Below are 27490 nucleotides of genomic sequence, written 5' to 3'. Positions count from 1 at the left end.
GCAAATGTGGTGGGATGTTGTGAAATTTGTGGTTGTAGGTTTGTGTGTGTGTGTGTGTCTTTTTAAAAAATTCAAACAACATTTCTGCTTGCCTGGATTATTTTCTCTGTCATTTCCAGTACTTTCTCAATTGGGTTTGATATGTAACACACTGTTTTTACATATTCTAACCTGCCTTGATTCCCCGTGAAAAGGTGGACTATAAATAAATCATATTATTATTATTCCTTAAACATTTTATTCCTACCCTGAAATTGGTTTCTTTTTTAATTTTGAGACATACCGTAATTTGTTCCCTTCTTTTGTCCTCCTTTCTTTTTTTTTTAAAATTAATTTCTGTTTAAATCTATTTTTAGGCATTCCAGTGTTATAGAGCATCAGTAAAATGGTGCTTTTAAACTATAACTATAGTTCTGTCTATATGCTTTGGTGTGTGTATTAAAAACTGGAGAAAAGAGAAATGGCCCTTAAAACCATAGGACCACTTCTGCAACATTTCCATCAATGGTCCTCCAAATTGTAAGGATGATCCAGAAAGATCATTAAGACCATAAGAAATCTCATTTGTAAGTGACTATTTATTAACTACTCAAAATGTATATTAGGACCTTATGTGTAACAGAAATAAAGGCCCAAATTCTCTTTTACTCATGATGTAGACCTATTAGATTTATCTACAGGTTGCCTCCCTGTTCGACAATTAATTTGTTTTAATTGGGACCAATGAACAGGATGCCAGCCAAGAATTTGAAAGCACTCAGTTCATTGTAAAGTTATGGAATTGCTATGTAAGATAGCTGTGGCTTTCCTGAGACAAACACAGTTGGCTCTTGCCATCTCTAATCTTGCCATTCATAGATCTGAGCAGTCTTGTTCCATTCAATCCAATGGTGCTGCATGTATGCGGCTATACCAGTGTGGTCTCATTGGGAACAATGGGACTTGAGGTCCCACATTTTTTGTTATCTGCAGAGGGGGTAGAACCCCCACAGATACGAAGGGTCAACTGTGCAAAAAGAAAATACTGTATATTTGTTTCATCCAGTGGAAGTCCAAACTGAAATAGGAAACCAGATCATGTATCTATACTATATGTGACCCCAAGGTCTGTTGTGTGATCCTTTTGCCTCTTTGCTGCTACTTTCTCTCTCTTGACTGAACTACTAAAGAAAGCACAGAAGCAGCAATCTGGATGGTGACTAGGGGGAGTCTCTGTAGGATAGTTAAGTCTCCTTCCCTAACAACTGGGTAACAGTGATGCAGGAAAAGGCTTTTCCATCCTTTGACCTCAGCAATCTCAAGGCATTTTCCCCTGTACACCACTGATCTTGGTCAAGATTGTTGGGATGGGGTGAAATTGAAACTCCCCCTCCTCAACAAACTTGAACTTTCCTTCCATTTCAGTATGTGTGATCAAATGACCCACTATGCTTAGGCCCAGAAGAAGCAGATGAAAGCTCCTCTCTCCATCCCAACTCCCACTGCCTTGGCCTTGGAGGAGAGAAAAAGAGGCAGTTTCTACTGATTTCAATCCCCTCTCACACTGCCATCCCCTTTTCTTGTGTGGTATGCATCTTTAGATTGTAAATATGAGGGCAAGAAACGGATTTTTCTTGTACAGTAACATGTACTGTGATGGCAATCAATCAATCAATAATATTCAATGCCTACGTATTTCAATACATTTCAGGACCACATCTCTGGAGACCAAGGTTCAATTCCCCACTCAGCCATGAAACCCCCTGGGTGACCTTGGTCAAGTCACACTCTCAGTCTTGGGGAAGGCAATGGCAAATTTCCTCTGAACACATTTTTCCAAGAAAACTCCTTGATAGGTTTGCCTTAGGGTCATCATAAGTCAGAAATGACTTATTTTAAGGTGCAAAACAACAAAAATTGCCAGAAACATTATTATGAATCCAGCTAGGTAGGCTAGCCAAGGGTGCATTAACGCTGTAGAAACAATGCAGTTTGATACCAGTTTAACTGCCATGGCTCCATCCTATAGAATATTTGGATTTGTAGTTTTCTGAGGCACTAGCACTCTTTGGCAAGAAAGGCTAAAAAAGGCTAAAGATCCCATAGGATGGAGCAACAGCACTAAAAATGATGTCAAACTCAATGATTTCTACAGCATAGATGCATCCCAAGAACTCATGTATATTAACCCAGAGAAGGCTATATAAGGGAGTGGGGAGAGACGGATGGACTGGAGCACCAAATTTTAACAAAATTAAACCACAACAAAATCCAAAAAATAAATGGTGGTGATACCTTTCCTAGGAGAAACAAAATGCATATCTTACATTGTGCTAGCTTTCATGGGCCACTGCCTTCATCAGGCAAAGATATTAAAAAGCATACAATGGAATAAAAGTGATGATTTAGTTAATGTCACAGGCTTGCATCTTGTTTGACATGTTTGCTTAAGTTGATTTGGGAGGGTTGAGGTTGGTAGACACCCTACCATCCCTTTTTTTGTGTTTTTTTTTTTTTGGGCTATGTGGCCATGTTCTAGAAGGGTTTCTTCCTGACATTTCACCAGCATCTGTGGCTGGCATCTTCAGAGAATACTTGCCTGGAAAAAAGTGGGTCTATGTATGTATGTATGTATGTATGTATGTATGTATGTCTCTGTGTGTGTACACACACACACACACACACACACACTGTGTGAGGCTGGGAATGCAGGAGTGATTTGCATTTGTATTGTTTTGTGCTGATGGCAGGCCTCAAGCTGGGAGGTTTGGTGATCATTGTCTGCTGGGAAAGCCCCTGACTCTGGTGGTTTCCCAATTGCGTTTGCTGAGTCCTTATTTTGCTATTCCTCAGGACTGGTAGCCAAATTTTGTTCACTTTAAGGGTTTCTTCTTTCGGGTTGAAATTATCCAGATGTTTGTGGATTTCAATAGCTTCCCTGTGCATCCTGACATGGTAGTGGTTGGCATGGTCCAGAATTTCAGTGTTTTCAAACAGTATTTTATGCCCAGAATGGTTTGTGGCATGTTCTGCTACTGCTGATTTTTCTGGATGGCCCAGTCTGCAGTGTCTCTTGTGTTCCTTGATTCTTGTTTGCACACTGCGTTTGGTGGTCCCTATGTAGACTTTTCCGCAGCTGCATGGTATGCGGTAAACTTCTGCGGCTGTGAGCCAGCCCGAAAAATCAGCAGTAGCAGAACATGCCACAAACTCTTCTAGAACATGGCCACATAGCCCAAAAAACCCACAAAAAACCCTATGGATGCCGGCCATGAAAGCCTTCGACTTCACCCTACCCTTTCTTGGTCATAAGAAAGCTGAGGACAAAGGTAGTAAAACTGTGGTAAATTTTTCTTATCCATTAGCAGCAGTTTTGTAATTCCCTTTGAGATCTTCACCACTTTGTAGGCAGAGTACAGTGAAGAAACCTCTGCACTGCCCTATCTTGAGATACATTCAGATGTAATAACAGGTAAAATTTGCCAATGATAGTGAAATACAGAACGTTCTTTTATTGGAGGCGAAAATGAACCAAAGTGGTAAGTGGAGAGGAGGAGGCTCCTGTTGCCTAAAGATCTACCTTTCTGTAAACCATTCTTCCTGGCACTTTTCAGTTCAGCCCCATTCCAAAAAATGAGGTTGCTTAGGAGAGAAGTTGAAAGATGCAAGCAATGGATAAGTGGAGGATTTGGCACTGTTCACCTATTTTTGCCGATAAAATGGTACTTTAATCCTCTTATTTCAAGTGGCCAGAGCAGTCCTAGGTTTAAACAAATGGATCTGCAGTCTTTGAAGGTAAATGGACCGTAAACCATTGCCAACTTCTCGATATAGCAACAAATATCCACCGTGAAGAAATACTTTAAACTTGTAGCAGTGCTAAGAAATTCTTATAAATAAATGCACAGGTTTGTCAGATCTGGGAAGACTCTTGAAAAAACCTATGTGACATCAAAAGTTGGAAATGATTTTCTCCAAATGTAAGAGCAAAATCAGTTGTCCTCATTCCAGTTTTTCATTGCACCTCTTCACTCATTTTAATCATACATACTCAGATTTCTTTGAAGCCAGGAGATCTCTTTAAAGTTAAAAACATACATAACATGTTTGCTAAATCTGAAACTCGGCATTCACAGGACTAGCATGCAAGTTTTCAAAGTGCTGATGTAATTTTGGGCACATTACTTGCTTTGGAATTTACATATAAAGGTCAAACCAGCTATGCTTATATATTCCAAAGCTGATAATAGAAAGGATGGCACTAAGGAAAGATGTGATAATTTTAATTTATGTATGGAGTAGGTAAAATTTGATAAAGGAAAGATTCTCCTTACCCAATTCTGACACAATTTGCAGAGAAATATAAAGCAGACCTCTTGAGTGTATTCCAGCATGAGATTTCTCTTACATTTGACAATGTAAGTGTCAGATTCAAATAAGATGTTGTAAAGCCCATTGAAGTTAAGTATGGCTGCGTTGCTGTTGTTAACTGCCATCGGGTCAACTCTGACCTATGAAGACCCTAAAAGAGAGACCTCCAAGAAACCCTATCATCCATACCCCTGCTCAGGTCTTGCAGACTCAGAGCTGTGGCTTCCATGACTAGGTATATCCATCTGTAATAGGGTGTCCATCTTTTCTTACTGCTTTCTACCTTACCATGCATTATTGTATTTTGTATTGAGTCATGTTTTGTCATGATAGGTGCAAAGTACAATTCCAATGTAGTCATCTTGGCTTCTTCAAATGGTTCTTCCTTGAATGAATCTGGCATCATTTAATCTTTTAGATAGTTCTTCAGTGTATTGTTTCCATCTTTATATTACTACTTGGTCATGTGGAGGCGTTACAAACCGCCGCTTTGCGGTGGTCTCCCGGCGCTGCTGTTTGCTCCGTAAGGGAGCCGCCGCAGCCAAACCGCGCGGCTCCCTTATGGAGCAAAAAAAGAAGCTCCAAAGTGGAGCTTATTCTGGCGTTGCACTCATGATGCCGCGAGGTGGCAATGGCACATTTGCGATGTCATTAGCGTCATGCGACGTGCGGACACACAGCGTCCATTACGTCAAGATGGTGGCGGCCGTGTGGAACGGCCACCGCCATTTGTTACAGACAGAGTCCGTAACAGGAAGAGGTGCGTCTGGAAGAGATGCCCCTTTTTTAAACTGGGACGTCCTGAGGACGTCCCAAGTGGCAGTTTGTAACCTGCCGTGGTCCCCTTCTGATTGTAGAGCATCTCTACTCTTGGTTTAAATTTCCATTTGGTTTCTTGGATCTTGTAAAAGAGGTATCTTATTCTTCCTTTTTTGTTGTCATTTTCTGTTTCTCTCCATTTGTTTTTATAATAGTTCCCTTTGTTCCTGCGCACAAGTCATTGTCATTGAACAGTTGCATTCCTTTTAAATTCTCATCTGTCCTGAACTGTTTGAAGAATTCCATCTGTCATTGATTGAGGCTTCTTGTTCTCTTTGGCTGCAGATGGGCTGCTGATAGTGTCTTTTTGTATTCCTCTCTAACAAGGTGATGACCCTGTAAACAGTCAATTCTTTGTATGGTAGGAAAGGAAATACAAATTTAAATAGACTTGCAGTTAAGTGACGTGCTGCGTGGAAGGAAAATGAAATATTGTGAATAGATTATGGCTAAAGCAAGACAACAGAGAGGAAACAAACGGGATATGATACATAAGAAGGGTTAAGTTGCCTTCCAGGAAGGAAGTAAAGCAAGAAGATATAAGACGTCGGATAATGTAAAGTTTTATATAACTCTGACTCGGTGATGTTTATGTTGTGTCATTATTTATGTCATTTGTATGTATGTATGTATGTTGTTATTTTTTGTCTAATAATTTTTTTAAAAAAAAATACAGTCACTTTGGTTGCTTGAGGAACGTGGTTGTGATGAGCAAACTGTTGGCCTTGTAAGATTCAATCAGTTGCTCTCCTGCTTCATTTTTTGATCCTAGGACAAATTTTCCTCTTTCCTACCTTTAAAATTTCATTTGCCTATGATTAGCAAGAAGCTCTGTTTGGGTGAAGAAATTAAAACAGATATGGGACATCCATCATGGTGGTGATGCTGTACCTTTATGTAATTTCTGGCTTATGGTGCCCCTAAAGCAAATCTATCATGGGGGTTTCCTAGCAAGATCTGTTCAAAGGAGGTTTGCCATTGTCTTCCCCTGAGGCTGAGAGCATGTGACTTGCCCAAAGTCACCCAGCGGGTTTCATGGCAGAGTTGGGTCTCTACAGTCTACGATATAGTCCAAGGTAAAAATCCTGAGAAATAATTCCAGAGTTGTAGTCCAATGCCAGCATGGCTCCTTAAACGGTCTCTAGAAATTTCCATATATTTTTGTTTACTTTTGCAAAACTTATCTGACTTGGTTGTTTCATTTGACATGTGCATAATGTTACTTTTGAATAAAAAGTATCCTGAAACATGTTGAACTGTTCTCTTTGTAGGAAACTCTCTCTAGTCTGTCTTAGTTATTTCTCCTTCTAGTATCAATTGATTTGTTGAAGTAATGTCCAGGAACATATCTACTTCATTAACTGAAGTATACATGTAGTCTCACTATGGTGCTGCCATGCTAAGAAACACTATCAGAAGAAGTTTCAGGCCTGGTTATGCATCTAGCTGAATATCCATGCCCCAGTCTCAGGAGCTCATTATAGAAAACTGGTGTGCCGTCAAGTTGTTTCTGATTTATGGCATCCCTAAGGGAAAGACATTGTGGTGGTTTCTTGGCAAGTTTCTTCAGACGGGGGTTGCCATTGCCATCCTCTGAGGCTGAGAGAGTGTGACTTGACCAAGGTCACCCAGTGGGTTTACATGGCTGAGCAGGGATTTGAACCCTGGTCTCCAGAGTCATAGTCCAACACTCAAACCACTACACTACACTGGCTCCCACTGTATTTCCCCTCTTTTCAAGCTGTTCGGGTAAGTGCCTCTTTTCTCTTAAAAGGCAGGGTGAAAGCATCTCTTCCAGGTCTAACACCCCTTATGTATTGTACTGAAAAAGCACCAGAAATGCCATACAATTTAAAAAAAAACACCAAAAAACCTTCAGCAAATGCAAAATATTTGATAATAGTAGCTGTTTCCATTCTCTAGCTATTTTCATGTTGTGTTCTCCGAACTGTTTTTCTAATAGCAGTTTCTTCCTTCTCCTCTTAGGCATCTTGTGATACTTGGAGGAAAAACAGCAACTACAGTGGGATTCTTTATGTGTTTATAACATTATGTTTCTATGGCCAGATTTTTCATGAGATGTTGTATTTTTCCTGCTTGCAACACAGAGATGGGATGCAGTGTTGTCTTTTCCTTGACTGATATAATATTGCCATACAATTATTTGGAGATGGAGAAAATTTTTGTAGTTAAATTCTAGTTTAGTCCTAGTGAGATCCAAGTTTAAGTAAACCCAGGTCTACCTTACACAGTTAAACAATTCACATCCATTGTAACTAAAATAATCTTGAACTAGCACAGAAGCCAGTGTTATTTCCCTTCCCTTCACAGATGTCAAAAATTCCATATTCAATCAATTTAGCATCAATATTTTATTTCCAAACAGTAGAAAGTGTCCTTGGAGTGATAGCTTTCAGGTCTTCATAAAAATCTAATTTATAGATAGATGAATAATGCAGATCTTCAGAACTTTGAATCATCTTAATTTATTTGAAGATTTTGATCTCTCTGTCTCTAATCATTGTCTGCTCAGCTAGTGCTCTCCAGCATGTCCTCGATGGACTTCTGGGGTTTAGCAACTTGTTCTTGCCTTGATGTTAAGGCATGGCTATTTTTTTTTAAAAACCAAACAAAAACAAACACAAAACATACCATACATGTTTTTGCAAGTGGCACATTATAAAGGCTGTCAGCCAGAGGGAGTGTTAACTGAAGAATTACCATTAGGAGAAAACAGAAGTCAGGGGAGTTTATCACATGAGAGGAATTTCTCTTAAATTCGAATGAAAAAGTGGGGCCAGAATGCATTCATGTGAATTCGCTAGTTCAGCGAATTTACGTGAATTCGAATTGCATTCGAACTGACTTCCCATTGCCCAAAATACGTGTCTCATAAACCTACAGCTTCCAGAATTCCCTAGTATTGAGCCAGGGCAGTTAAAGTGGTCTCAAACTGGATTATATTTGTAGTGTGTTTTGGACCTTGGTCTTTTAAGGATTAATGTTTTCAAATCTGGGTGTTATACTTTCCCCCTAAGTCCATGTCCAAGGTAGGGCAGAACATAGTGTAAATGTCCAGCATGCGGAACCACACAACATCTCTTCTCTCAACCCTCCCCCTTATAGTGTGGCTGCTGCATATGCCACCCAAAAGCCATTCAGTGACTGGTGGAGAGCAGGAGAAGATGAGAGAAGCATCATCAGAATTACTGGTCCTCCAGAGGTCAGCAGATGATATAATCATTCTGTGTCTAGCTATGGGGGCTTCCTTCCCCACTTTACTTTCTACCAGCCACTGAATGACCATGGTGGAGAACTGCAGCAGCTATACAGTGAGTCTGCAGCAGAGGGCTTTAATATTTGCAGAGGAAGGAAGACAATACCAACCTCTTCTGCAACAACAACATACACACATTATGTCGCTTCACTTGTGTATGTCACTAAAAGTATGCTGGATCATATTTGTAATTTATTCTGCATAGTCAAGGTTCATATTGCCAATCCCTTTCCTCATTGGTGCTTCTAGTGCATATATATCTGCCATAAGTGCCCTCCTCTATGTTCCATTAGTAACAGCACTATGATGGAGTATAGGGCCTTCTTGACTGTGCACTCCAATTGTAAAATGCCGTCCTCTTGAACATGCAATTGGTTTCTTTTTGGTATTGGGTCAGGGCATGTTTTCTTAATAAAGATTTGGGGACCCAATTTATTTCTAAGCATGTACTTTTTTAAAAACCCACTCAGACTTGTAAAGCTGTTTTGATCTGTTGAGTCGTTCAATAAATTTAAAATTTTCTTTACATTGTTCAGTGATTTTCATCTGGAATTGTTTAAATTGTTTTAATGGTTTTATCTGTTTGTTGACTTGAGACCTCAAGATAAATGGCAGGATAAAATATTTTATAATATGTATTGTTTATTAAAATATTTCAACCTTACCTTATATCAAAAAGATCTCAGGGCAACTTATAAAGAAATAATCATAATCACAATCATAACTGTAATATCATACATATATAAAGCACATTGAAAGCTTAGCAGCCTGCCTATCTGTAAGCTATTTGAATTATATTTAAAGCATAATCCTCTGCATATCAGTTCAAAAGTAATTTGCACTGATGTTAACATGCTTATTCATAGGTAGGTGTGTAATTCATTACTGTCTTAGGCAGTAGCCACACTACAGAATTAAAGCAGTTTGACACCACTGTAACTGCTATGATCAATCCTAGAATCCAGGGATTTGTAGTTTGGTGTGGTAATCAGCCTGGCCAGGATTCTGTAAGATATGTCAGGGCAGTTAAACTGGTGTCAAACTGCTTTAATTCTGCAGTATGGTTACACCCTTAGTTATCTGTAACTTTCCTCTTATTTTTCGCTTAGAAACACCACTTTTTCTCCAACAGGATTACAAAAACATTTCATGCTTTACTCTCAACTTTTTCCTGAATAAAAGGGGATACCTTAGACTGAGTTGAATCAATGGTGGTTTCATCTCACTTGGACTTTCAGATTTGTCTAAGGAAGCCTGTTCCTGCTTTCCTGCCTGTAACCACCTCGAACTTTCAGGAGAAACAGGAAAGAAGTTGTTGTTGTTGTTGTTATTATTATTATTATTATTATTATTATTATTATTATTATTGAATACCTTAAAAATCCTTGGCTTCTGCCTAGTCGTCACTCTACTCTACTGAACAAGGTTCAACCAGAATGGCTATTGACTAGCTTTGCCATGCTTGAAGGACATTATTGACAGAAAGATAAGCACAGAGAAGCACCTTGGTACATATTTATTGGGGTTTTGAAGTAGCCTGGTTTACCCCTTGAGGTCTGAATTCTAGAGGCAAAGAAGGCTGTGTGAGGCTTGGCCATATCACACATTGAAGCAGGGGTGGCTGGTGGCTTCCATGTCACTGAGGTGGTGAATCTGGTCCAGGTTTTAATCTAAACTTCTTAAACAGGTATCTTGGGACTTTATCACACAAGCCATTTTAATCAGAATTAAAGCTGGATAATAGTACCCTTGGAGATGCTTATTACACGATGTTGCTTCCAAATCATTGCTACTGTGCCTCCAAAGCATGACTAGGACATCCCTTGCCACTGACAGGGAACACCCATCAATAGGCCCTCAAACTGTGGCATTAGTTCTCTGGTGCAATAACTTTCACCAGCTGTAGTCCCAAGATTGGGCAGTCACACGGTCTCAGTTTCCCCCTCCTCCTTTCTCTCCCCAAACAGGCCAGTTTCCCCCTATCCTTTCCTTTTCTTTGTTTCACTAAATCAAACTGCTAAATTGGGAATTTGTATTACAACAACAATAAACAACAATTACAACAATTATGACAACAACAACAACAACAACAACAAATAATAATAATAATAATAATAATAATAATAATAATAATGAAAGGTGTGGTGGGTGGGGCAATAAGGCAAAGGAAAGGTTTAAGGGAGAATCTGGAAGAGAGCCAAGGGACCGTGGTGGCTGAAAGAGTCCTATTGAAAAGGCATGTGATGGTAAGGGCTCCCAAATCAATATGTATCTGTTTAATTTTGCTAACATGATGGCCAGAGAGAATGGAGCTTGTGTGATAATGTCCCAAGCTGATGAACCACTTTCCCCAAATAAGCCAAGCACCTTGGATAGCTCCTCTGAAGGTTTGCTGTGTGTGGCTAAGGTTGCTCCGTTGGGTAGTGATTAATATGGAATTTGTTTTAGTTTAATATAATATTATTTTAACATTTTATAGTGTTATGTTTTATTGTCCATTTTTTATTATATATGTTTGATGCTTCATCCTTTGGCGCAAAGGGTGTTATAAATAAACACTATTATTATTGCTGTTTGGACTAAAACCCAGAGAAGATTCACTAAGCACCTAATAGCTAGGGCTTGGAGGAGAATGATCTGGGAAGTAGTCTCTCAGCATCTGAGGTGTGGATAGTAGCATAGACACACATAATACGTCAACTCCAATCCAGAGAAAGTAGTCTTCTCCAAATGAGTTGGTACTGAAGGGGAAAAAATCACAAAGAGCTTTGAACTTGAGTTGCATACTTGCTGCTAATGTTGTTATGCTCTCAAAACTCTTACCTAATAATACATGTGGCCTGAATTAACTCAGATCATGAGTGTTGCCTTTCTTCCCAGTAGTCTTTCCTAGGGCAGCTTCCTGATATCCTTCATCTGAAAACACTGGGAGGATGAGCATGGTTACACTGAAAGTAATGCTCTCTCACTGCAGCTTTGGCAAAGAGTTCTCCAAGGTATTCCACTCAACACCTACAGATTCCTTAAGGATGTTTATATCTACACACAGCACTGAATAACTGGTAGAAGTGGCAGTATGTCCTCCTTCATTTACTATTTTTACTTGCACCTTTGTTTCTAAATCTTGTACTTTTATATATCTCTTGCTTGAAGGAGAATAAGTTTCCAAACAGTTTTGTTGCAGGTGGGTTGATGGTTTTCTTCCTTTCCCTTGGTAACTGGCCAAGAAGCCCTTAAGATGTTATTCTATTGCTTATACCTTCTAATAAGAAAATATGCATTTGTGATCTTAGTTAAGACAAATGTGCTTTTGTGCCAAGCCCACGGGGTTTTTATATATCTATATATGTAAATAATGATAAACAAACATGCACCTTAACCAATCTGTACCTTGCTGCAGGGAGCTATCCAATATGCTATGGCAAGGAATGGAAGGCCTATTGAGACTCCGAAGACGGCCAGGAATTTCACAGCCATGGACTGCTGGCGTAAGCCTGAGAGATTCTCATACCACATGGTAAGCAACTGCTGCTGACAGTTGGGATGGGCAACAAACTGCAAGAGGAAACAAAAGTAAGCATAGCCTGAAGTATATAAAGGATAAGAAACTAGCTCTATGTCAGACAGACAGCATGAAGACAAGATAATCTATTTGGCTCCAAAACAACAGAAAGACTCTAAGTGCTTTCAAAACATTTACAGATTCCAGTAAAGTGTAGACAAAGCAGATTGGCTGGCATCATGCATTCAGGATTCATCATCTGTGCCTTATCAAAGAAAACATGAATCATTCCAACAGTTCAGAACTACAACCCATTTGTCTCTAATACCGAAGAGCAGTCAGTGTCAATAGCAACAGAAGTTTGAGTTGTCATCTTATGTGATGTTCACCATTTGAAAACATACAGTCTTAGAAACACAAGTACCAAAGTATTCCCATTTGTTCCCTATGTTCAAATGCAACTCTTGTGGAGTGTCAATTTCAAAACATACTCAATCCTCTCTTATAATTCTTCACTCCAGAGGTCTAGCGTGAAATCCAACATTCAGAAAGTTTCCCAAGAAAACATTTTAAGATGCTACAGGTAGAACGTGTGTGTGTGTGTGTGTGGGGGGGATCTTCATTGAAATGGAACATACACAGTATCAATTCCTAGGGTTCACACTTCCATGCAGCTTTGTAGACTTTCATAAAGAGAGGTCTGTTCATACAAGGATGTGAAAGAATTTTGTTTGATCTGTACTTTTTAGTCATTTATTATTATTATTATTATTATTATTATTAACCTTTATTTATAAAGTGCTGTAAATTTACACAGTGCTGTATGTACAATTGTTAGATCAATAATGGTTTACACAAGGATGCTGAATTTATTTCACATTTCAACATCCAAAATCCACAAAACAGAGCTATTTTTATTTGGCCAACCAAAATGCACAATAATGCACAAATGCACAAATGCTTTACTAACTTCTTTGTCAGACAAAGGGGCTAAAAATCATACAGGAGGAAAAATATATGATGATGTTATTCATAGGTCTGCATTTTGTCAAGATGTTTTGGTTATTGTCCTCCTTTCAGATGGTACGGAGATCTATTCATGCAAGCAGCCTCCTCCTCCTTCTTGCCATGTGGGTACTGGGAGATTCTTAAATTCCAAGAAATAAAATTTAAATTCCATTAGCAAGACAAAAAAAAATCCCTTTCAGATCCCGTTTGTTTCCATCCTTTGGGAGGCTACAAGCCCATATTTCAAAATGTCTAGCAAATTCTATACTCTATGAACTTGCCTTACCTATTCTGACTAGTTCTGGGAATCATGGAGGGAGAGGACTTGGATAACATCTAGGTGTAGATGGAGAGAAGTCTTGGCCTCATCCCAAGATTATAATTTCACCTTTAAAAAAATCCTGTGGATTTACAACAGCACTGTAGCACTAAGAATACTGCACCATTGTTAGAAGATGCTGGATTGAGCAAATATTCTTATAGTCAGAATTCATTCCCAGAACAAGTGTCAATTGTACAGTTATTGAATTCCATCATACTTTGGAGCTCCCATAACATCATCTCTGGATTATGTCCCCCCTCCCTGGGAGAAAAGAAGTTCTATGAGGAACACAGTGATCCATAACAGATTTGAAGTTACAGTTGTCCAGATAATAACAATAGTTTTTAGTAGAGTGCTGAATCTCTGAGCCTGGCCTCTCTTTTCTATACCTCATGATAAAGGAGGATTCTCAAATTGAAAGCACTGTCCTAAAAAGAAAGGTGTGCTGCTAGCCTCGATCACGGCAGATTGTTTTGGTGCAGCTACTGTTGATTGTCCAGGGAGTCAAACTGATCTAATTTAAAAGCTAATCTAATTTAATCTAGTCTAATGGGACTGGGGATGTGTGAGGTCTTCCAACTTTCTGTTCCAAGCAGAGTCTACTCACAACAGGAAGTCATGGAAAATGCTTAATACTTCCATTCCCTACTGACTTTACCCTAAAAACCTAACATCTCCCTTTTCCAGTAATAGATATAATAATAAATGAGGTGCAAAGATATATTTTTTTGGCTGATGTTCGGTAAGCATGTTGTAGTTGTTGTTGCTGCTGCTGCTGTTTAAAAAAAACCTACCAGTAAGAATGTACTTAAAAATCCTTCCTAAAGTTGGTATCATTCTTCAGTCTACTGGACAGAAATGAAAACGACTGATATCAAAAACATGGCTTCCTACTGACAAAGTCAGTGGCAGCTTCACAAAGGAGTTTTATTACCCGAGATAAAGCTTCTTTGGTTTGGCTGATTTTCCCCAGAGTGACTGCTTCTGTACACCACATATAATGTGACTCTGTCTGTTAATAATCTTTCAACATGATTAAAGATAAAGATAATGAAAAGCAGAGATAAAGGAAATGTTATTATCAGAGTTTATTGTATTTCTGGTAGAGTAAAAGGAGATTAAGCCTCTTCAAGAGGAAATACATTTTTAAAAAAAGCTGGAAGGAAGTGTTCATAAATGCAAACCACAGGAATAGTATGACATATCTCTATGAAAATGATATCTTAGAGGGAAAAGAAGACATTGAACACTGGGGAGCGGAGGGGGAGAAACCCAGCAATTCCAGCTTGTGAATCTATTGTAGATACTTTAGCGATACCTAGGGAGGTGAAGCCCTCAGAAAATATGCAGGGTAAGGAAACCATTTCTACATAATTTCCCAAGCCTATCCCCTATATTGAAAAAATGAGTTAATTGTTTTATTTTATAATGATAAATAAAACATTCACAAAATTGTAGTATATGTGTGTGTGCGCCTTCAAGTTGCCTGTTGACTTATGTCGATCCCATGAATTTCATAGGGTTTTCTTAGGCAATGAATTCTCAGAGATTATTTTGTCAATTCCTTCCTCTGAAATATAGCCTACAACACCTGGTATTCATTGGTAGTCTCCCATCCAAGTACTAGCCAGGTCTGGCCTTGCTTAGCTACTAAGGAGCCCTGGTCGTGCAGTGGTTAAATGCTGGGACTGCAGCCATTCTCAGGCACAAGGTTGTGAGTTTGATCCCAGGCAGGGCTCCAGGGTCCACTCAGCCGTGCATCCTTCTTTAGGTTGCTAAAATGAGTACCCGGCTTTTGGGGGGCACTTAACTTACACATTGTAAACCACTTAGGGAGTGGTTAAGTGCACTGATAAGTGGTATAGAAATGAACTTGCTATTGCTAAAGTTAGATGGGAACTGGTTGCCTACCTGTCAAGCAGAAGGAAAAGTGATATCTCCTATTCCTATAAATCTTCCAGATTTCAGAATGCAATTCCTTCAGAATAACAATTGGAAATTATTATCTTAACTTTCAGGAGTCACACCTTTTAAATTTAGCTAATGGCTGTTAGTCTATTTTTTGGGGGAGGGGTGTTGTTATATCGACTGCAATTCCATTGGTTAGTTCTAACTAAATTCATTGTTGAATGGTGAGTCAGAACATATTTAGTTACCTGGCTTTTAGTTCCTCCTTCTTGCCAGTAGTTTCTAAGTATACCCAGGATTTGATGTTCCAAAGGAACTTTGAAATGTTGAATAACTGTCAGGCCCAGCCTGGCTGAGGACTCAGATGAGGAAGCTGAGGCTGAGCTGGAGCCCTGGCCTGAACTTGAGCCTCAGTTTTGTCCTAGCTCTTCTCTGACAGCTCCAGCAGAGGCTGTGGCTTCAGAATCATAGAATCATAGAGTTGGAAGAGACCGCAAGGGCCATCCAGTCCAACCCCCTGCCATGCAGGAAATCCAAATCAAAGCATCCCTGACAGATGGCCATCCAGCGTCCATTTGAAGACAATCAGGAGCCAAACCTCCCAGCAGCAGGGCCTTCTAACACTATGGACATGGAGGAGGAGGACAAGCATATACCTATTAGCCAGAGATGATCTGAAAGGGTGTGCCTCTGGTGCTTGAGGAGGTTTTATGAAAAAAACCAGCATATCAAGACCACCTGCATTAATGAGGGCTGATAATAAAAGGCTGGGAAGGATGCCAGGGCTTTTGTCCGAAGCTATTTCACTTCTTTGGAGAAAGCATCTTGCATCCTGATTTTGTATTGATTTTTTGGCTTGAACCTTTTGACTACTGATTGACCTGACCATACTCCTTTTCTGGAACCCTTGACCTGTGCTTGGCTTGATCCCTTGGCTTATACTCGGACTGATTCCTGACTTTGTTTGCCTTTGCCTGTAAGTCTGCCTTTCAAGACTTCTCTGGTTCCACAAATTCTGTGTGGAGTCTTCTTGTTTTGGACTCGTTATCCACTATTGGCTTCTTTCCTGGACAATAACTTATTTATGTACATGTAGCTTCTAACTTTAAATTTTAAAAAATAAACTTATCTACTTCAGGTGCCTCCATCTGCAGCAGCATGTGAAAGAAACTGCTCCGTGTTTGGAAATACATCAGACCAAGAAAAAAAAACAACTAACCTGTGAAAGAGTAAAGAAGATTGTCTGAAACTGGGCAAATCTTCAGTTTGTAGACATCCATGGTTTAAAATGATAAAAATGAAGCAATCAGGAGAAGCAGAAGCTGATAGTGATGACAGTTCAGCTCCTGCTTCTCCTGATTGCTTCATTTTTATCATTTTAAAACATGGATGTCTAAAAAAAGGTTTGCCCAGATTCAGAAAATAACACAAAGTTTCATGAAACAAAACTAGTGTCCAATGAATCTTGGATTTTTTTCCTTTTCTTCACCCTCAGATTTTGTGAGTGACTGTGAAAGTATATGCTCTTTCTGTCTGCTGAACACTTTCATGTAACTTTGTTTTACTGAATTTTTACCTACAATGTACTATAATGTTTATGGGTTCTCTTTTCAGCTATCTTTCTGCATGCTCCTCATTAATTAGCAAAAACTGCATTTACAGCTTCATTTGTTTTTAAATAAATAAAAATAAATTTAATTAGTTTGTTGTTGTTGTGTGCCTTCAAGTTGTTTTCAACTTATGGCAACTGTAAGGCAATCCCATCATGGGGTTTTCTTGACAAGATTTGTTCAGAGGGGAGTTTGCCTTTGGCTCCCCCTCAGGCTGACAGAATGTGACTTGCCCAAGATTGCCCAGTAGGTTTCCATGGCCAAGCACTCAAACCACGATTTCATGCTGGCTCTTACATTTGTAATTCCTATCTGAAAAAAGCTAAATTTCAAAATTTAATATACATAAATAAAAATGATGAACAGCTCAGAGAGTGAGGATGACAGAGGTAGCACAAGGGTGGTGATACCTATAAGGACTCAGAGAGTGAGGAGACTTCCAGAGCGGTTTGTTGTTCAGAGTGTGAGTGCTTGTAATGCAGTTGCAGGTGAGCCTGAGAGTTTTCAGGATTTGCAAAGTTTTCCTGAGAAGGAGAAAAAGAAGTGGTTTTCTGCAATGGACAGCGAGTTCTTGTCTTTGATTGAAAAGCAGGTGTTTGATGTGGTGATGTGGTGGAAAGACCTAAAAACCACAAAGTTGTGGGTTGTAAGTGGGTCTACAAGAAGAAGGAAATGCCAAATAATAGCCAGAAGTATAAGGCCAGGCTGGTGGCAAAAGGGTTTTCGCAGCAGAGGTTTGGAAATTTCGATAAGACTACTCTTGGATACATGTAACAACAACAAAATTTTATATATATATATATATATATATATATATATAGAAAAGACACATTCACTTACACAAAGCCATCTCTTTGAATTATAACCATTCCCTTTTCCTAATGCAATTACATCCAGTACCATGTTTTAGGACCTCATGATCCTTAGGAATAGTTTTGCAGTGATCCCAGGGGGCTGCAATAGGAAGCAGAAGGTAGAGAAATCTGAGTGCATGACTAGAGTTATGCTCCTGTGTCTTTGGATCCAATTCATTGTGTACTGTACCTTCAGTTAATTTGATTTCAGATCACTCTGAAAAGATAATATGTATCTAAAATATAGCTGTTTCTAATTGCAGAATGATGGTTAATATATTGTTGTTTTCCAATGGAAAAAGACTTTCAAAATTTTTAAAAAGGGGGGAAAGGCTGATTAATTTGAAACTCAAATAATTAAAGGTTGTCTAAAGATGCCTTTATATGGTGGCTAATTGAGGAATTACAAAAGAAAATCTGCATGTGCAAAGCTGTTGACTGCATTGGTCATGAAAAACTATGGGATGCTCTTAAAGACATTGGAGTGCCAATATATTTGATAGTTCTGTTGGGAAAGCTGTACTCAGGACAAGAGGCCACAAAATATGGAGAAAAAGAATGATACCCAATAAACAAAGATGTCAGGCAAAACTACATATTATCACCATACTTGTTCAACCTGTATGCAAACAACATAATATGAAAACCAGGGTTAGATTTAGAAGAAAGAGGAGTGAAGACGGGAGGAAGAAACATCAACAATCTAATATATGCAGATGACACAATAATACTAGCGGAAAACATCAAGGTCTTGGAATTCTTACTAAGAAAGGTCAAGGAAGAAAAAGCAAAGACACCCTTGCTGCTGGACATAAAGAAACAAAAATAATGACCACAAAGGACTTACATAAATTCAAATTAGACAATTAGAAAATTAAAATAGTCAAAGATTTCTTGTACCTGGGATCAAACATCATTCAGAAAAGAGACTGCAGACAAGAGATAAGAAGATGACTAGGAATGGGAAGGGCAGTCATGAAAGAATTAGATAAGAGTATATACAACTGTGCACTGAACTTAGAATCATCCAAGTCATGGTATTCCCAATCACTATGTATGGATGTGAGAGCTGGACAGTGAAAAAAAGGGATAAAAAGAAAATCAACTCCTTTGAGATGTGATGCTGGAGAAGAGTCTTGAGGATACTGTGGACAGCCAGAAAAACAAACAAATGCATTCTTGAACTGAGCAAGCCTCTAGAAGACAAGATGACTAGATTGAGGTTGTTGTAATTTGGCCACATCATGAGAAAGCATGACTCACAAGAAAAAACAATAATGCTTGGAACAGTTGAGGGTAGAAGAAAGAGAGGGAGATTGCACTCTACAGTGGTACCCCGGGATACGAATTGATCGCGTTACGAAATTTCCGGGATACGAAAAAAATAGATAGGAAAAAACTGTTCCGGGTTACGATGTTTTTTTCGGGTTACGAATTTTTTTTCGGCGCGAAATTCAAAACGCAAAGCGCGGCTAGCGGCTTTCCAGCGCTAGCCGCTAGCCTTTTCGGGTTGCGAAATTACTCGGGTTACGAACGGAGCGGCGGAACGAATTAATTTCGTAACCCGAGGGACTACTGTATATGGCTAGATTCAATTAGGGCACCTAATCTGCAGGTCTTGAGCAGAGCAGTGGAGGACAGGGAGTCTTGTAGATGTCTCATCTACAGGGTCCCCATGAGTCAATATTGACTCGAGGGCAGTTATCAACAACAACAAAGAACAACAAGAACACAGAACAACCGTGTTCTGATCACACAGTTCACTTTGGGTGTGGATTCTTCATATCTCTGCTCACATATCTTTGTCCAGAAGGGTTCTTTTATACATAATTGACAAACAGAAGAGATCTGCACATACAGAGGTCCATGGAGGGAGTTGTTCTATTAAATGAAATGAGTGAGACTCCTTGCTTTGTAGGAAGCCCAGGTTTGGTGGCATCTCAGTTCATTCATTACAGATTTTCACTGTGAATACTTTGCTGTGGTCTATTAAAAATCAGAGTTAATGGGTTGACTTTATATATTTCACCCACTTCATACTTAGGTCTTAATACCCTTTGCTATTAGAAACAACATCTTTCTTTGGAAAAGAACATATATTAAATAAGAAATGTACTCAGGGTACATAAAGTGGTACTTACTATTAACCTATGTTAAGTGTATTGATAATTGAAGTGGATCACAGTGGAAAGGCAATTTTATTTATAGCTAACTGAATGGGGGTGTGCAGTCTACTCTCAGCATGTTATATATACCAATCATTATTGTAATAGAGAAATAATTGATTGCATTTTGGCAACAGAGTACTCAATGATTTAAGCTGTTACCATTCATCAAACATTTTAATCGGCTTTCTTCAGCATTTGTGGGTGCATCCCAGATAAGAACAACTAAAAAGGAAAACGGGAAATTGAGAAGGAATTTCAATCAAATCTAAATGCTAATCTTTCTTGCATTACAATATTTCTTAAAACCAGGCTAAAATCAATTAAGAAGGCACAGAACATGTTCGCAAAAATATAGTCTCCAGCAATCAGCCCATTTTTCCATTGTGTTTACTCAGTGAAGTAGTAATGGAATGACTCAGTCACCTGCTGCAACATGTAGCAGTATTAACTTCAAGATCTTCAAAGAATTATGTTATTAAGCTATTTGCCTTTCTCAGAAACTGACATTAAGAAAAATAAAAAAGGGGCTGTTAAATGGCTTATTTAGAATGGAGTCAACAAAGTGATAGTACATAGAAAAATATTGTGAAAGTGTTTAAGTTATGTCAAAGGCCAGCAGCAGGAGGAGGAGGAGGAGGAGGAATGTTATCCATTAAGGCTGCAATCCTATACCCAGTCACCTGGAGACAATCCCACTGAATTTGTGGCGCTTACTTATTAATAACTAATGCCGGTTTGAGGGCCAGCATGTGATATATACCAATCATTATTTTAATAGAGAAATAATTGTAATAGAGAAATAATTTATTGAATTTTGGCAACAGAGTACTCAGTGATTGATGCTGTTACCATTCATCAAATATTTTAATCTGTTTTAGTTCTTTAGTATTTGGTGGCTTGAGCTAATGACACTCTCTCAGCTTCAGAGGAAAGAAAAAGCAACTCACCCCTGAACCAATCTTGCCAAGAAAGCTCCATGGTAGGTTCACCTTACAGTCACCATAAGTTGGAAATGATTTGAAGACACACAATAACAACAATACAAGTTTGCACTGGCAGTTTCACGTTCCCCAAGAGCACACATTTTATTATGCAAACTGTCTACTGACATTTTAATAGGAACAACTGATAACTGAAGACAGATGTTTTGTGGAATGGGGTGGAAATTGACCCACCAGATAACTAATTGTGATATGCGGTATTCCTTATCATTTGTTATGCTATTTAGAGCTGCTAGGATGTGTAGTTCAACAACGCCAGAAGCTTTTTCACACTATACAGTGATAGCACTAAGATTCCACTTTAACTCCCATGTCTGCATCTTATGGGATCTGTAGTTTGGTCAGAGGCACTTGAGGAGTTTTCTGACTGAGATCTCTAAATACCCCCCCCCCTTTATCTGTATACTACAGGATTCCATAGGATGAAGCCACCACAGTTAAAGTGGAATCATAGTGCTATTACTGGGTAATCTGAAAGGGCCTCTATTGCCATATAATACCTGTCTTTGTTGTAGAGAAAGAAAGGAGGATATACCCTTACCATTTTTTGTTATATCTTGAAAAGGGACACATGTCTTACCTTCGCTCCTCTATATTGTCATACTGAATGAACAATTGTTAGGCTATTAGGACAACGTCAAATAAATGTAGCCAAAATTCTATACAAATGTAAGTGAACTTAGCCTGAAGTCCATTGATTCAATAAGCACTTTTGGTTATGGCATGCTTAAGATGGTATAAGTAGGTGTGAGGAAGTTGCTGGAAAGGGATCTCTTATGAGGTTCATCTCCAGAATGCAGAATGAATTTGGGACATGGAGCAGTTTAGATTATAAAATAACAATAGTTACGTAACATCACAGTTTTTGCACAGAGTGCACAGGGCAATCATAATCACCCTTACACAAAAGAGTATTTCTAAAAGATCAGGTGAGTTAATCCCTAGGTTGCAATAGATAAGGCCTAAATATCCTGAAGGCACCAGATCCTATCTAATTTTGGAAGCTAAACCAGGCCAGACTTGGTTAGCACTTGGATGAGAGACTGTAAACAAATACCAAGTGTTGTATGCTAGCTATCAGAGGAAAGAACTGGCAAAACCATTTCATCATATTCCAGCCCTATGACTTATTGGGCCATCATAAGTCAACAGGTAATGAGCACACACACACACACACACACACACACACAGCAAATTAAAAATAAGCAAAATTGCTTCATATAACATATAACCTAAAAAACACTTTGTTGTTAACTGCTGTCAAGTCAGCCTCGACCTCTGGCAACCCTATGAATGAGATATCTCCAAGTCACCCTATCGTCAATAGCCCTGCTCAGATCACGCAGACTTAGGGCCTTGGCTTCTTGATTGAGTCTATCCATCTGGAATGTGATCTTCTTTTTCTACTAGCTTCTACCTCACCAAGCATTATTGTCTTTTCTAGTGAGACATGTCTTCTCATGATATGTCCAAAGTAAGACAGTCTCAGTTTAATAATTTTGGCTCCTACAGTTCAGGCTTGATTTATTTGTCTTTTATGCAGTCCATGGTATCCATAGAACTCTTTTCCAACACATTTCAGATGAGATGATTTTCTTCCAAGCAGCCAAGTGATCTAGAAAAAGATCACATTCCAGATGGATAGACTCAATCAAGAAGCCAAGGCCCTAAGTCTGCAAGATCTGAGCAGGGCTATTGATGACATGCATTGTGCAGCTTCGACTTTCCTTTCACCTTTGATTATGTCAGCAACTGAATGTCCTGTCAGTTTGAGTACAGTTGCATCATTAGCCACAGCGCTACTCATAGTTGTCTTCTGCTTGTAGCCTATTAGCTCACTGGGTGCCATCTAACCTGGGAATTCCATCTTCTGGTACCATCTCTTGTTTCATTTTGGACTGTCTCATCGTAGGGTTTTTGTGGTAAACGGCATTCATAAGGGGGTTTCCATGCCTCCTCCTGTGCAGCAGCAGTACTCACATGTGTTAGTTGTGGTGCTATAGTCATTGTTCCTGAAAGATGCTCAGCCAGTGTCCCCCCTGCACTACTGCTGCTGCCCAGTTGGTGTTTGGCACATTTACTCTGTCTCCTCAGCAAAAGCCTGACATGGAAAACCCTCAGCAACATTGCTGCCATTGGGATAGCCTCTTGCCTTACAGAAGAACACAATCCTACCACCATGGAAAGGCACAGCCATAGGTGGGTACTTCATGATAAATGACATAAGTAATTTCTTATTTAGTGCTCCTGCATGCCATTCCATTGGTTGTTCCTATCCACAAGAGCCCAAAATTAATTTTGTGTACAACAGCTCAGTATATGTAGCCCCATATATAAAGAAATTGCTATAGCCTATAGTAACAAACAGGCACATACTATATATGTAGTATCCTCTTTTTCAAGCTATTGATCTGCACTAAGGAATGCTGGACTGGCTTGCTACATTCTTTGTGAAAGGGCATTTCCATCAATTCCCTGCTGTCACACTATATCCTACACCATTGCAGAGGATCTCCCAGGCTCCAGTAGCAGATGGCAGGAGGCAGAGAGGACTGTAGAGGAAGGGGGAGAGAGCAAAGCTCTCTTCTGGAAACATGAACTCTGTTCTGCTCATGGAAGGAGGTTAGAATTGAAGCCATTATCATCAGAATGCATATAACAGTACAAAATACAGTAACTAACTCTCTCTCACACACACACACACATGATTATCCAGAGCTGAGAAAAGTTACTTTTTTACTATACCTCCCTAGCCAGAATGCTCCAAAAGTAACTTTTCCAAGGTACAGACCTTGATCAAATGGTGCCTCAGGTAGGAAGCATTTTTAGTTTATCCACACCATCTTTCCATATGCGTTTTAATATTTTTGTACTTGCAACTCATTTAATGACTCATTAAATTTCTATTCTTGGTCCCCCCCTTCCATCTCTCCTATAATCAGTTTGAATACTAGGATATGTACATCCTCATTTATTCATCTTGTATAAGCCAAAAAACAAACAAACAAACACCCACATCTGTTTATTTAAAATTATAAATGCTTTAAATGTTTTAAGAATATCCAAAATAGTATAGAAATCAACAAACCGAACCTCTGATTAATGTTGGCTGGAACCCTTTTGGGGTCAGTTTTAAGGCATTAATTAATTTCAAAGGTAATTTTTCTTTCCTTTGCCCTAACCAACTGAAATACAACATTAGAGCGATCCAAAGAATGTTAATTGACATTTTCTATCAATTCATAAAAGAGCAAGTGAATCATATATGCAGAGTCACAGCTGATCCCTCACTTCATCTGGTTCTTCATTGCTAACTGAATGGCAATGCCCTAGCTTTATATACCACTGAGGGCATGGTTACATTTCAAAGAAAAATAGTTCCGAGGAAATCTGAAAAGTTTCATGATAGCCTATAAAGGTCCAAAATATTCTTTGAAGCAGGTGTAAAATGAACCAATTTGTCTACCGGAAACATTTTTAAAAATGTAAAAGCTCCCCCCTCCACCTTTTGTTGCTACATGAAATGGCTAAATGAATTTTGTAGTAATATGGATTCCCCCTTATTAATCTTATAGTGTTTGGTTATGTTTTTTTAATGCTACTAATGATATTGTGAACACTCTTGCAGCTTGTTGTGAGGACACTGCTGCTGTCATAATTTTTCCCCAAATGAGAAGGTTCCCAGTGTTAATGGAGCAGGTGCTGAACAGCCAACCCTTCTTGTTAAGTGGATAAGTCCAATTTTTATGGGGGGCATTTTGGAGAGAGGGCCACAGTGACAGCCAACCCCATCCTCCTGCTGGAGGCTGAGGAAAAGCAAAGGCAGTGGCCTTCTATCCCAGTTTGCCTCCATTCAAATAGTTTGTTGGCTCACACCAATTCTTTTCAAGCTTTGGTCTTCCAGGTGTTCTGGATGTGAACTAGAACACCGAGCCAGTATGGCCTGGCCAATGGTGGGGAATTCTGGGGGCTGAAGTCCCAGACATCTGTAGGACCAAAGACAAATGAATATAAAATTTAGTTCAAATACCAGAAATGAAATGACTATGTTTTTTTCTTTCACAAGAAAAAAAGAAGAAGGGGGGAATATAAAAGATACATACAGTGAACAAGGGGATGCCAAAGGGTGTAAAACAAACAAAATTGTTCCTGCTATGACTAAGAAGTTAGAAACTAGTGTGGAACTGGTTTTCTCAAGAATTCAGTTTTAATCTTCTATGACAGGGGTAGGCAACCTGTGGCCCGCGGGCCGGATGCGGCCCGGCGAGGCCTTGGGACCGACCCCAGCCCGGTCCTGCCACTGATTGCCGCCGGGGCCTTTGGCCTCTCGCGCAAGGGGGCATGGTGGGGCAATTGTCTATAGTAGCCTCAGAAACATGCATTTATCTTAACATTTTTTAAAAAATCAGCAATTTTTTCATGTGTCCTCCATTTTTTTTTAATAAAAGTGTCCTCCATTTGAAAATTTTGTCCTACATTTGTCCGGTCTATTTATTTATTTAATTTTTTCAAAAAAAATTAATTATTTTTTGGCTTCGGCCCCCCAGTTGTCTGAGGGACAGCAACCCAGCCCCCAGCTCAAAAAGGTTGCCTACCCCTGTTCTATGATAACAATAACCCAACACCCCCCACTGCCACTGTCTGATAAAATAGGTTTACACACACAATAAAGAGCACACTGTAGTATAACCACAGTCCAGCATTTAGGGAGAATAAATGCATTCCTTTCATGTTGAAGTCAATGAGATTGAAGCCTTAGCTTTATTGCACCATGGACTTCCTTTCATAAACTTATAAATCTGTTGACAAACATGCAAGAAACCATCTCTGAATGATAGGTTCAGTGCATGATTGAGTACACAGGCCATGAGTGATGCCTTCTTCTGTAATCTATCTTTTGCTGTCTCTAGGCCTGGCCCTTAATATAGATAAATGTATCTAAAGATTAGAAATTCTCTCCCATCTCCAAATTCTAAACTGTGGAATGTTCCCCTTCCGCTTTTGTATTCATATTTTAACACCACACTACAAGAACAGATAGTCAAAGCTCTGCTGCTGCTGGAGACATATATGTAGTTGAAATTGGGAGCAGCAGAGGTCATAGACCAAGCAAGAAGTATTAATTGGTTTCATTAATCATTTTAACCTCAGTAAACAACAGTTTTAGATCTTTTGTTTGCATTGCAATTTTATCCCAACTGTTGCTTCCGGCTCCCTGTCTAATGAACTGCCATGGCATCTGTATCTCTTTAGACTTGAACTAAAGCTTCCTAAACACATGAATTGTGTTGTATTCAATATTGCATGTATTCAATATTATCATGATATATATAAATTTTTACAATTGCTTAAGATAATGGTAGTATTTATTTAATCCTAAAAAAGATAGCTGTTTCGGCAAGAAAACACACAACATATACCATTTTGCCTAAGCAATCATTATCATAGATTATAGAGTGGGTTTAATTGGGACTGCTGTCCATGAGACAGAAATAAACTGGGAACATGTCACATATGAGGCTTGGTGATTTTTGGCACAGGAGGATGGGCAAAGATTCTTTCACACTACACACTTGTAGCACATATCGAACCTTAACTGCCATGGCAACATCCTGTGGAATCCCCACAGTATGTACTAGATCTCGCTGGCTGAGAATTCTAAATGCCCCTCTCTAAATTGCAAGTCCTAGAATTCCAGAGGATCTAATTAAGTGTTGTATCACATTACAAAAGTAAGAGACAGTGAGACAGAGGGACATGATTGTAAAAGTACACCTGTTTCCAAACAGATTTTTCCAACATGATAAGCGTGCCTTCTATTCTTCACCCAGGTCATTAATAAATAAATTAAATAGCACTGGGCCCATATAGAACCCTGTGGCACCCCACTGGTCACTTTTCTCCAGGATGAAGAGGAGCCATTGGTGAGCATCCTTTGGGTTCGCCCAGTCAACCAATTACAAACCCACCTAATAGTTACATTGTCTAGCCCACATTTTACTACTTTGTTTGCCAAAATATCATGGGGAATCTTGTTGAAGGCCTTACTGAAATCAAGATATGCTACATCCACAGCATTTCCAATCTATCAAGGTGGCAATTTTTTAAAAAAGAGAGAGAGAGGTAAGACTAGTCTAGCATGACTTGTTTTTGAGAAACTCAAGCTGACTTTTTGTGATTATGGCATTACTTTCTAAATGCTTACAGACCGTCTATTTAATGATTTGCCCTAGAATTTTTGTGGCATCGATGTCAGGCTAACTGGGCTGTAATTATTTGAGTTCTCTTTTTTCCTTTCTTAAAGATGAGGACAACATTTGCCATTTGTTCCCTCCAATTTAGTCACTCAGCTTAGTTTTATAGCACCTTTGAGACTGAGCAAAAGCTTTTATAGACCAAGTCTACGAAAGCTTGTTACAACTTCTTTTGCTCAGTTAGTCTCAAAGCTGCTACAGGATCTCTTTGCATCCTGATATTCCAAATTAACATGGTGACGACTCTGATGTTTATCACACTATGCTCTTAAAGAGGTACTATTCCAGTGTGACTCCTCTAGCTGCCTCCTGTTGCATGCTGGGATTGGCAGTTTTAAGGAGGGGTATTTAGAATTCTCAGGCAGAGAAGTTCAGCTCCTTAAAACTGCCAATCCCAGCATGCAACAGGAGGCTGCT

At 39.1% G+C, this 27490-nt stretch overlaps 1 protein-coding gene across 1 annotated transcript in view; it reads right to left on the bottom strand.

Annotated features, from left to right (window-relative positions):
- The window catches only part of TRPC7 (transient receptor potential cation channel subfamily C member 7), a 189794-nt gene that overhangs the window by 57237 nt on the left and 105067 nt on the right, over positions 1-27490 (bottom strand). Inside the window, 1 exon segment of the mRNA XM_042452360.1 lies at positions 11837-12001. Within this exon segment, the coding sequence (XP_042308294.1) occupies positions 11837-12001 (165 nt within the window).

The sequence above is a fragment of the Sceloporus undulatus genome, chromosome 2, assembly GCF_019175285.1.
Source record: "Sceloporus undulatus isolate JIND9_A2432 ecotype Alabama chromosome 2, SceUnd_v1.1, whole genome shotgun sequence".
NCBI lineage: Eukaryota > Metazoa > Chordata > Lepidosauria > Squamata > Phrynosomatidae > Sceloporus > Sceloporus undulatus.
This window is presented reverse-complemented; position numbering and strand designations above follow the sequence as displayed.